Source organism: Paramisgurnus dabryanus, chromosome 21 (genome assembly GCF_030506205.2).
Source record: "Paramisgurnus dabryanus chromosome 21, PD_genome_1.1, whole genome shotgun sequence".
Classification (NCBI taxonomy): domain Eukaryota; kingdom Metazoa; phylum Chordata; class Actinopteri; order Cypriniformes; family Cobitidae; genus Paramisgurnus; species Paramisgurnus dabryanus.
In genome coordinates, this window is record NC_133357.1 from 7,516,362 (window position 1) to 7,529,236 (window position 12,875).

The window sequence follows — 12,875 nt, forward strand, 5'->3', positions numbered from 1 at the left end:
CTAGTCTGTAATGGTGCGCACTGCGTGGCGCGAAAGATAAACACAGAGTGACAGGAGGACTGGGAAAGTACACAAACAAACAGAGACTAATCAAGACAAATATAAATGCAAAAATGAAACAATCTTACCCGATCGACTCAAATATAAGAAAAAAGTGATAATGGGGCTTTTGGGAGTTAACTGCCTAGTTCTGCTAGTAATAGCCTTAGCCCTACACTGATAAAAATGATTTTGTGGTAAAGTAAATAACGCTACTACAGAAAAAACGAATTTAACCCTTATGTTATGTTGGGGATGTTTCCTCCACTATAGGGTGCTGTTGAGTATGGGCCACAACTTTCTCTGTGTTTCAGCAAATGGAATGATTTTTGGTGACAAATCTTATTTTGACACATATTTTGGGAAAATGCTTTGAAAATTTGTCCAAAACTAAACAATACACTGTGGGCAAATTCACAACCCTTTCGTTATGTTCGTAAAGAAAACATCCACTACATTAAATTGATGTAAAAATCAGATAAATATTTGGTTTCAATTTTTTTTGCGTAAATCTGTTAATCAACCTCTGTACTGATTAAAACTGCTGATTTTTACTCTTTAATTTAATTTTTCAAAAACTCACTCATAACTGATTTGGGGAAAAAACACACATGCACGCAAGCATTTGATTTTTTTTAACCTTTTATAACAGTCTTGGCATGTAAAAGATTAGTAACAACCAGGGTGCGATTTGTGAAAAAAACAGAGGGGGGGATGTTTTCATAAGTCATTTTGTGTCCAACACTTCCGTCCATAATTTACTTTTGGTTTGATTTTTTGACTGTTTCAGTGGTTATGAGGAGCAATATAAAAGAGAAATTTGGTAATCATTGTCCGACCTAACAAAAATTCATTATAATATTTTTTTTATATTTCTAATTAAAATATTTCTAATATACAGAAATGCGCTCTCCGCTCACAAGCTCTGATCGGAACAAACCCAAACCTCACTGTCTGCTGAACTTAAGCAGAAACATCAAAATATAACCAGCTCAAAATGGTTTTAAAACTAAACAGACTATTTTAGCACAAATTATGAGATTATTTTTTTTAATACTTGACAAAATTAGAATATAGTAAAAGTGTTTTTTTTTTTTGGAAAATAAAGTTTTAGGTGAGCCTGTTGAAAATTGGGGCAGTGCCTGAGCTACAGGACATTGTCTTTCAAAACATAACTTGCGCGAAAGAGAAAAAAATGAATGCATCTCTGTCCACAGCACATTTCAAAACATTTTAATTCATAAAAATAAATCATGAGAACATGAACTTCATCACTGCATTTGCAGGAATTGTAAAATATTTTTTCTTATTAACACATATGAACTGTGATCATGCACAACAAAAAAACACAAGAATTAAAGGGATAGTTCACCCAAAAACAAAAATTCTGTCATCATTTACTCACTCTCATGTTGTTACAAACCCGCAAAAATTTCTTTGTTCTGATGAACACAAAGGAAGATATTTTGAGAAATATTTGTAATTGAACCATTCATGGACCCCATTTACTTCCATAGTAGGAAAAATAATACTATGAAAGTAAATGGGGTCCACGAACAGTTTGGTTACAAACATTTCTCAAAATATCTTCCTTTGTGTTCATCAGTACAAATAAATTTATGCAGGTTTGTAACAAAATAAGAGTGAGTAAATGATGACAGAATTTTCATTTTTGGGTGAACTATCCCTTTAAATCCCCCTCCCAGTACCATGGATAATGCCATTGCCACTCATGTCAAAACACATATTTATGAATGGTAAAACTATATGGCACAACGTAGTGTCAACTTAAACATGAATAGGCTATAGTGTAGGCCTATGCATCATACTAGGAAAACAGTCTGCCTTGATGATGGACTTCTGTGGTCTTTTTCTGCTTTCCTGTGGGAGCGTCATCTGCAGCATGCCGTCCCTCTTTTATCCACATTTCTGCAAATCTCCGGGCAGGAAAGTAGGCAACCTCTGGCCCATTTATGGAAATGAACAGTAGGTTGTTCAGTGTGGACACATTTATTCGGTTTCTTTCATCTGTGAGAATACGGTTCATGGCGCTGAATCCCCTTTCACACTCAGCTGTTGACACTGGGAGTGTGGAGACAGTGATGAGCACTTTGCGCAGATTGTCTCCTGTGGTGCCATGACATTTGAATTGGTGGAATTCCTTGAGGAGTATGGTACTGGTTGCAGCCTCAACAGCGAGAGTCTTCCGAATGGTGAGAAGTTTGTTGTCTCCATAAAGGATGCGCTCGTCTTCATCAGATGGCCAATTTGACGGATTTAGAACGGCTGCATCAGAAATAATTCCGTTGTCATCCAGCCTGCGCTCAATGTTGTCGGCCAGAGAAACAAACAGTCTTTCACGAAAGACCTCTGCCTTCCGATGATCACTATCACTTGGCTGAGACACATTCACTCCCTTGAACGAGTGTAAACTTTCAAATTCTTCCTTCAGGCCTCTTGCGTTTACACCATCTGCTTGCCGCATAGACCTCAGTGTTCTCAGTGCAACATCCACCTCAGCACTGGCACTGACAGCTGTGGCATCTCTCCTCTGCAGAAACAGGGACAAGGCTTGCAGGGTTTCCAGTGCATCTTTTACCAACGCCATCTCCACCAAAAAAAGCCACTCTGTCATTTTACCATGAATGCCCTGACATTTGGCTCTTTCCACAGAAGATCTGGATTTGTCTTCCATCAACACTCCAAAGAGTTTGACCAAGGCTGGATAGCTTTGCCAGAGAGCCGTCACAGACGTGCAGGATGAGGACAGCCAGCGCACATCAAATACTCTTCCTATTCTGCGAGCGTGCATGCCCAGATCGGAAGCTGCAGACTCAAACTCTCTCATATGTTTTGGGCTTTGAGAGAAAAATGAATACAGAGAGTCAATGAACATCTGAAAATGGCTCGCCTCTGTAATGTGTTTTACAGCATCATGGACAGCAAGTTCTAACTTGTGGTTCATACAGTGAATGACGGTCAGGTTAGGGTTGATCTTCTCACGTAGGAGTGTGGCTGCTCCCCTGTATCTGCCCATCATAGCAGCGGCCCCATCTGTTGCAAAGCCAATAAGCCAGGTGCGCAACATGTCTTCAGAGATGCCCCGTGTATAAAGGCTTTGGAGCAGGGTATCACAGATAGCCGATCCAGTGCATGACTGCAGCTCAACAAGTTGAAGGAAGAAGTTGCAGACCTCACCTTCATAGGGAATCCTAATGTAGATGATTAGGCATGTTTTGTTTGACACCGTTGTGCTCTCATCAATGAGAATACTTAACTTATCAGATGAGTTTTTAATAAAGTCCACTAGCTGAGTTCTCATTTTTTCTCCAATAAACATGAGCATATTACGACAAGCCTTGTCAGAATGCAGCATATATCCCAGGTTTACACCATTCAGTTGTTGCAGTTCCACCAGCTGTGGCTGGATTTTGAATGAGAGGTTGTTTTGGCAGATCATATAGGCTGTACGTATGCAGTTCTCAGTTACTTTTAAAGTCTTCTCATTGTGTTTTCTCCACAGAGCTGCACTGTTATCTACTGCCTTTTCAATTGCTGTCTCGCGTCTTCTCTGCAAAATTTCTATGCATTTGATGTGGGACTGACACTTTCCATGTCTGCTTATTTTGTCATTTAATTTTTTTGCAGACTTTGCTTTTATGCCATTAATAAATGCAGAGTCAATGTGAAGCCTCTCTTGTGTATATGGGCCTAAATCTCTAATGTCAGAACAAGCTGAACATTGAACTGATCCATCTGTGGTGACAGCAAGCCACTCTCGACCCTCTCTCCATTTAGCAAAGCGCCCTGGCTCAATGCAACCTCCAACAACCCCAGAAACCGAATCATTAGCTTGTAAGTCTGGGTTGTATGGTCCTTGTTCATTTGAGTCAACATGGGACTGTGAGTTCTGCTGAGGTTGTGAGTTGCTGTCCATCCTACCTGTAGTAGTAACATTCTCATTTGCAGTTTTAGGATTTTTTTGTGATGGCCCTCCTGTGAAATACGATGATATACTGCTCTGAACCCTTTTCATTGTTCCCAGCTAGCTAGCTAGAGTTTTCGCGCTGAAATCATATATATTATATAAACATTTGTACTTGGTGACATTCTGAAAAGCTGTACATGGATCGAAATGGACAGGATCAGATAAATTAGCCGCAACGTCATCTATCAGAAGGCTGGCGATGACAGTGGGTGTGGTCCATTTCGGATTTTATTGTTCTATCGAAGTGACAGTTCACACGGATTGATTGCAAAGTTAAACTATAACAGTAGAAACAGTTTTACTGCTGCTTTTAAAGTAATAACGTTAACTTTACACCGCGATGCTGAGCTACAGTGAAATGATAGAAAAGACAGATGCATTATGTGTTAGTCAATTTGCCTCATTTGCGCAAACTGGACGCGCCCGCGCCTCGCCTCATTGGCGTTTATCATATATGTGACTTCGGCCATTTTGTGTGGTGTGAATGGGACACTAACTCTGCTTGTCATCATAAACAGATAATCAGATTGTGATGTTTATTCCCGCTTTATTAATATGCTTTATAATATGCTGGTGAATATGCATGCTGCTTTCCTTCGTTTCGACACACAGCTGACAGCTCCACAACCATCTCGCAAGTGCTGATAGGATATTACTCGTGAGGTGTAAGCGGGTGTGTAACCAATCAGATATTGAGCAAGTCTCGCAGAGTGGTGAATACAGAAAGGCTGCGCGGCATCTATATCAGAGCAAGCCAAAGTAGCGTATTTTAAAATAAAACTTACTTTAATCAAACCACGGATTCTTGATAAGTTTTGTGATCCGTCCCGCCACTAGTGTAGTAGCACTGATCACTTTGAGAGGGGGATAAATTTATCCCCACCGGGGATAAAAATAATTAAGCAGAGGCAGGGATACATTGACCAGAAAGGGGGAAATCCCACGCATCCCCCCCGGCAAATCGCACCCTGGTAACAACATTGGCTTGTTGTGCAGCATCCGATTTGAATGTTTTCTCCCTCATTTACTGTCAATGGCTTTTTTTTGCCCCATTGATTTATTCTCTATTGGGTTCCATCATGACTATTACTTTGTGAAGTGCTACACTTGTGTGCTCTCTGCTTCCCATCTTCATTTTGGATTAAAAAAAATATTTCATTCTCTTTTAAAGATCGGATAGGGGGCCCCATACATACCTTCGCCTTAGGCCCCCAATTTGCTAAATCCGCCACTGGACGCAGGGCTTGTCTTTACAGAATTAAACTATAAAATAACAGCCTAGTGCAAAGCATTCTGAGAAAAAGAAATCCTCATCAACGTTTATTTCCTTCAGATTTTGGTTTGCATGAGGCTGTTATTTTATCGTTTTATTCTGTGAAGATAAAGGCTTGTTAATGTTTAATGTTCATTTAACTTTGAACAACTGTTTTCAGTAAATAACATACAATTAAATGTACAGTAAGTTACTACCACATGACGACAACTTGTTTACCACTCAGAATGATCTACCAATGTGATTTAGCATGACACGCTGTCAAAGCATCATTAAAAGATTTGGAGGGGCAGCATAGACTCTCATCTGAACATGTGGCATCTCTGACGCAAAGAGCTCATGATTAAAATAAAGAAAGAATTTACAGATTGTGTGCAAACTCCTTCAACTATAATGTCTTAAAGTAAATCTTCAATCAAACGCTTCAATGAACAATTTAATTTAGAAAAACATCAACAAGATCTGTGTCGTGATTCAGAGAAAAATCATCTGAATAGCTCTTATTTTCACATTGGGTATTAGTACAGTAGAAAATGACCTTCACTAAGAAACTCAAGCATCACAAGTGACTAAGATGGAACGACTTTTGTGTATAACGTTAAACCCTGATGATCTGAGCTCTACAGAATCTGTTTAGTTTCACCGTATACAATTTTTAAGGATCAAACCTTGCAAAGCATAACAAACTATTAAGAATTTATTAAGTTCTCTGTGATTGTATCAGCTTTGATAAATCTGGGATCTTTGACATCCATTTCATTTTTATCTCACGAACAGCTTAAGAAAAAAGTATGCATTTTAAACAACATTACGCATTTCTATTACGAAAATGTTGTCATGGAAATGCACTTACTGATAAAATACAAAATGCATGCAATGGTGGTTACTTTGGATAAACTGTAACTTCTGTGTCTGTGCACGTCAGCAAGTGCTGCAATTGTAATGGTTTGGATTTCATTATCAGATTCGATTTCATCTTTCTTGCAAAACCCGAACATTTAATGTTTCTGAATGGCTCATTTTGGGTCTTAATTACTGTAATGTCTTGCACAAATCTTTTTAGATTCTTTGTTAAAGGACTACAGCTGTTTCACGTACAGCATCTCTTGAAAGAAATGAATTTATCTACTGCAGTACGTCACACGGTGCTATCTATTTACCAAGCCGTGAAAAACACCTGTTTCATGCGCTGCTTCAGACTTCTCAATTCGGTCGACGTGTCGGGGGGTTATGGGAAGTAATGAGAAGTTAAAAGTTGCAACTCCCACAGTAATTATTTATGGCAACAACACAATTGTCTCTGCTGCTATGGTTACATTCACACCACACGCAGGAGAAAGTTCAGGTGCTATTTATCTAAACGTGCTAAATGTATCTCCTCTTTCCTTTGTACGTCAGGGACTCTGTGATTTTAAAACATCATGCTGCCTTACCTGTGAGCGAGAAGGTCGCACCTGGGCTTTAGGAAATGATTCCTTTTAAATGCATTCATTTTTTTAGCATTGTAAGGATAAAAGTGTGCAAAACGAATAAATGTAATTGGTCTGTGAGCTACCTTGCTGTCTACTGCTTATCCAAAATTGTGTTTCTTCCACCATATCTTTGAAATGATATCTTGATTGATTTACATTTCATTCTGGGATTTTCCAGGTAACTTAGGTTTTGGAGTTGCTTTTGTAGCAATGCATGTCATACTGATGTTGTTTATGTGAGCACTGCTTACATTTCCTTTACACTAACATTTAAAAGGATCCCATAGGTCAACCCTTGATGTTAAAGAGGATGTTTTCATTTGTAATGACTCAGGATTGACATACTTTTGTCTCCAGGTTACTAGGAAGTATAAACACTGATGGTGGAAGAGTAAAGTATATAAAACAGAGCTCACTGATGGGACCGCATGGAAAATGGAGTATTGTGTTTGAACAGGACTCAGGATTGGCTTAATGATTTATTAAGCACTTACTCGTCACAACAGAGTGGAGGACGGGTACGCAACACGGATCTGTCTGGATCCACTTATCCAGTGTACTGTGTGTGAAAGAATGCAATTGATTAATAGTTTAATTAGGGGATATATTACACATAATGCTTCAGTATGTGTTTTAATATTACCAAATATCTATTCTTACAAGCTATGGGGCTAGTTGTCACATGGAGATGTTGACTATAAGTTTTAAAATTGAAGTCAAATGCATAAATGTTGGTTTTTAAGTAGGTCCTTTTTAGTCCTTCAAACTTAAATACCAATATCATGGTTTTTTAGCTGTTGGATAAACGCCTCAACATGGACAAACAACATTAATTCAGAGAATGGTCAGCTTTATAATAACGCTTTGCATGGCCAAATTTTGTTATCAGGACAGAGGTATATTCTAAAAAATTTCCGGTTGGTATCCGGATTGGCATTTCATATCAGGGATGTTATCAAATGCTTTAAACGTTGCAATTTTATTTTCATTAATCTCTGAAGGTTAAATTCGAAGGCTTGGCATGCCTTTCATATTTGTGCTGTTTTATTGTTTCACGTTTTGCTTCACAGCAGTCTATTAAATAGTAGAATTAGTTTGACTTCTTTTTAAAATAGTTACATTTACTGTAGGTGCAAGCACTGTTTCTCAGGTGATTTGTCTTTCTGTACAGCTTGCTAAAACATATAGATTTAAATGTAATTTTTGTTTCCCGCACGTCACTGAAGTTCTCTCGGGACGATTGGAGATCAATCTGTGCGTCCTGCGTGACGACTGGAATTAATAGTTTTTTTCTTTGGGGAGGATCATCGTGTCCAAATGAGCTCGAGAGACTTACACACATTATACTCTCAGGTGAGGTTGCTTAGAAACTGACATTTATTTATTGAACATCAATGACAACAGTGACTCCCACTGTACTGCCATATCAAAAAGTGTTCATTCTTACCAAGATGATTTGCAGGTGGGGTAGCCGGCTGGATCTGGGCTAAAGGGGAAGTTTGTAGTTTTAAACCCTACATGATTCATAAGCTACTAGGCTACCATTGTGTCCTAGTATAACCTCATGCTTTTTTAGATTAACTAAACCAGCATTAAGGGTTTTTTAGCATCTTTGGATAATATTAAATTAGTTATTTTAGTTCTTGGCTTGCAAGGTAGCCCTAGTGATTTTCCTCATTTGCTCATACATTATTTTATGCACATAATCCCCATATTATATGATTTAGACCACATCAGGTATATACTTATCTTACACATGCTTTCTTTAAATGTTGCTTAAAAAAAAGGTTAGCATTATTCAGTAAAAAATTTACAGAAATATATCACAAAATACTTTTTATTTTATTTATGCATTTTTCAATTTTTTATTTGCTTTTGATGTGAAGTTTAACCCGGACATATTTCCGTGAGCTTCGCCGTCTTTATACGACAAGGTCGCGGTGATGCGCCAACAAGGTTGAAGGAATAAAGACGCGTGTTGCCATGACAGCGAAGAAGCGGCTCTAATGCATTGCTTCACTTTGGATTTTACAATGCGTAAAACGCAAACTTACCTACAACTTTAACATGGTTGCGCCGCTGGCAAACATTCCTGCAAATCGTGTTTTTGTTAACATGTAATTCTATATGAGAGAGCTATAACCATAATTTCTATAAACTTTGTTGTCGATGCGCCATAGGCTATTTTACGATTAGGCTAGACATTTGCGCACACCAAATCCCAATATTCATATAGCCTACAACACAACAACGAAGTGCTTACTACATGTTTTAAGTTCTACATTAATTGTTTTTCGTTATTTCTGGTGTTTTATTACATTTTTCTTGCTGTTTATAGTTGAATAAAAACCCTGACTCTGTTCTCTCTTCTTAAAGAGACGCGGTGAACCGTCACGTCTCCAAGTACTTTACAATAGTTTTTGTTGGATCTCTTTTCACATTACTATTAAATTATTGTGACGTAAATAAATGACAGATAAAGGATGAAACTGAAACCTCGTTTTTCTTGGTCTTGTATGGCACCAGCATCGCATGGGTGGGATTAATCAGTCTATCAGTCATCTGTGTTTCTCTTCCCATTGGTCAGATAAGGGTTCTTTCATATAACTGCGTGGGCTGCATGAATAAAAGAATAGAGAGTGGATAGTGTTGAAATAAGAGCAAACCGTGGATGGATACACAGTGTTTCTATCAAAGGACAGAAAAACAAAGAAGTTTTGACCAGTTTCCCCAAGTGTTTGCCTTGACGCTTGGAGAACAGAACAAGAATCTCTGTTTCAACAAGGTAATATTCTGATATATGGAATAAACGATTGTATGCACTGTATTTAGACTCTCAAACATGTCCAAAACGGCATAAAGAAGACACTTGAGTAGTTAATACAATGTTTAGGAAGTAAAAAATTGAAAATTATCCTGTATGGGTAAATCATACTTACATTGCTTTTATGTATGTATTCTTCCCTTGTATTTTAGGATTTAGTGCAGATGATGGAGTTGTATGTGTTGGTGTTGATGTTAAGCTTGCCCACCTTGATTCAGGCAGACTGCACAGCGCAATGCCTGCGATGCGCGCAACAGATCTCCGACCTGGACCCTGCAGTCAATCGCTTGGTAAAACACTCTTAATCCTCTTCATCATTTCTTTCTTTCTTTCTTTATTCTTCACGCCAGTCCAGCATCCATGACTATCATGGCTAGAACTGGTTACAGAAGTTGATCCACAAATCATCTTCATTCAAACAGACATATAGATATTTGTACACGCGGATTTACAGTGTGTTCAGCCACTGTTTTAAACAGATGAAATTGCAAAAGTAAAATGACTAGACAAAATCAAATTATAAAGTATTTATACACGCTTGGGATAAGTTTCATGGAAACGAGTTTAGAAGAAAATGATTGTGTATATTGGTCATGAGTAAACACAAAGAGCTTTCAGCACCACGGAGAGCGCGCGGTTAAAAAGCGCCATCGTTTAGAATGAGCGTTCTTATTATTTACACTGACAAATGTCTGAAATGTCCTTCCATTACTAAACTTATATGCTATTATTTTTGGCAAGCGTTAAGATTCTTTAATAGTTTGCACCTGCTTCAACAGGCAGTTAACCCCTTTCTGACCAATACGCATTTTCTCTGTGTAAGGATCTTGAGTTACACTCTTAAAAATAAAGAACATTATAAAGTGTTGCCAGCATTTGTGTTCACATTTTAGTTTTGAAACATTCATTTCTTGATTCATTTATTCCGAAGAACCCTTTTTGCATAACAAAAAACCTTTTGAAACAAATGTATTGCACGAGAGAGAGCGTTTTATGAACGTTTATTTATTTAAAGAGTGTAGAGAAGCGTTCTTGATGTGAAATCAATATGGGTTATTATTATTATTGTTTTTTAAGAGCAAAAGCGAAATCCCTTTGTGCTTTGGAAAGCATTTGTCAGTTAGTTAGTTAGTTTGTCAGTGTCCATGTTGTAGAGAATTGCTTTAGATCCCATATTGTAAATGCACTGCTTTGGATGATGCATAGATGTAAAATTAATCACACAATCAGTTCTAAAGTTTAAACTGTTGAATTTAGGTCAATTGGTAAACTTTTTAACATTGTGATGACATTACGAAAGTGTCCCAAAATTACCCTAGATCTGGTTTGGGGGAGCAGCAGGTTTTTTACTAAAATCCTTTTTGGTTTTTGAACTCTTAAGTTATATGCTTAAACTACTGTTTTCTTTGCAGACGTGCACCTTGGAGTGTGAAGGAGCAGTTTCTTCCTCCAGTACACTCGACAGATGCGAGAAGATTTTACAGAAGCTCTCAGATGAATTATCGGACCTCAGCCTAGAAGCAGACGGAGAGCGAAGCGCGGAGGAGCCCGCGGCATCCAATCTGGTCAAAAGATACGGAGGATTCATTAAGCGGATCGATAAGAATAAAAATAAATTATTCGCCTCGCCATGGAAAGAAAACGCCGTGTTGAAAGGACTGTTCGCGAAGAAATACGGAGAATCCCTCTCGAAACTAGGAGAACGCGACGTCACGGAAGACGAGGAGGGAGAAGACATCGCGTCGGAAAACGAAACGGGACTTTACGACAACGACCTCCCTTTAAACGAAGTTAAACGCTACGGGGGGTTTCTTCGTAAATTTGGCCCGAAAAGAAGCGCGCCGATGGACGACGCGACCCGACAGGTGCTGCAGAAACGATACGGCGGTTTTATGCGAAGAATCCGCCCGAAGTTGAGGTGGGACAACCAGAAGCGATACGGCGGATTTCTACGTCGTCATTTTAAAATATCTGTGCGTTCCGACGAAGAGCCCTCATCGTACGAGGACTACGGTTTATAGGGCTGTTTCATTTCTATTTGAACTCATTTCAATGCATTCTAGTTTTTTATTTATCTCATATGTATCGAGTAGCCTACGTCGTACTCACTCAAACTGGCTGCTGCTGACTTCCGGAAGCCGCAGCTGTCAATCATCTTGTCAATCACTCACTGATGACGTCTCACTGACCGCAACCACTTATTGTTTCCCGTTAACGATTGTACGCAAACAATATATATATTGCAGACAATGCTTGATCAAAATGACAAATAAAGGGCAAGAACTTTACCTGCTAAACTTGTATGAGGAAAATGTTTTGTGTGACTTTCGTCTCAGTGTTAAAAAAAAACTTTCCCACCTAGCAATATTTGAGGGAATAGATCAATTTTAGAAGATGCTTTATTCTGGGGACTTTATAAAGATTATTCTCTAACTAAACTAAGATCTTTCGGCACATGTCAGAAACTGGACATCAATCTTAATGTGCAGAGTATTTATTAGATAAACAGCACCACCTTTTGGTCAAAACCACGCGGCACGATTATTTCTATCAAAGCCTGGATTCAATACTTTCGGTTAAAGTATGATATATTTTCAGTGTTGGGTATAAGTTAATAAGTAATTAGTTACTGTAATTTAATTACTTTTTTCTTAAAAAGTAAAGTAAGGGATTACTATTTAATTACGGTTACTGCTGATGTAACTGAAGTAAATACTGTGTAAATGCAATAGTGGATTTAACATCAAAATTTAAAGTATAAGGTTAAAATGCATGATTTTTTATGCATCATTCTCACTTTAAATACTTTGGTTAATTAATATGAATACTAATGGTAACAAAATGGTAGTGTCGTTTCTGATTCTTACAAGTAAGTTGGTTATTAGCATTAATATTACAGGGATATTGGCTGTTTATTAGTACTTAGAAAGCACATATTAATGCCTGATTCTGCAAAATCTTACTATACATCATTAATCCTGCTCAATACTTAAACTTAAAAACTATTTTACTAACTATTAATAGAAGTATATTGAGGCAAAAGTAGTTAATAGTGAAAATTGGTGTGACCAGAATAATTGATGTACTTTTATGTGATTTATTTAAGCCGTTTCAAGCATATCTTTGTATCATTTACTAAATATGATCTAGAAAGTAATTAGTAATAATGATTAAATACTTATTTGAGAGAGTAATTTGATCACCAACCCAATTACATGATTAAAGTTTTAATTAGTAACTAGCAATTGATTACTTTTATTTTGAATGTTTATCAAATGC

The 12,875-nt window shown here is 37.7% G+C and overlaps 2 protein-coding genes across 2 annotated transcripts; one reads left to right on the forward strand and one right to left on the reverse strand.

Moving 5' to 3' along the window:
• Nucleotides 1–1,867: 1,867 nt before the first annotated feature.
• On the reverse strand, nt 1,868–3,976 carry LOC141281361 (E3 SUMO-protein ligase KIAA1586-like). The gene has a single exon (XM_073813054.1). It carries the CDS (start codon nt 3,974–3,976, stop codon nt 1,868–1,870), a length of 2,109 nt encoding a protein of 702 aa, XP_073669155.1.
• Nucleotides 3,977–9,401: 5,425 nt separating this feature from the next.
• pdyn (prodynorphin) lies at nt 9,402–12,276 on the forward strand. The gene is made up of 3 exons (XM_065269152.2): nt 9,402–9,557; nt 9,749–9,886; nt 11,009–12,276. The coding sequence occupies exons 1-3, from the start codon at nt 9,444–9,446 to the stop codon at nt 11,615–11,617; spliced, it is 861 nt and encodes a 286-aa protein (XP_065125224.1). The 5' UTR covers nt 9,402–9,443; the 3' UTR covers nt 11,618–12,276.
• Nucleotides 12,277–12,875: the final 599 nt, after the last annotated feature.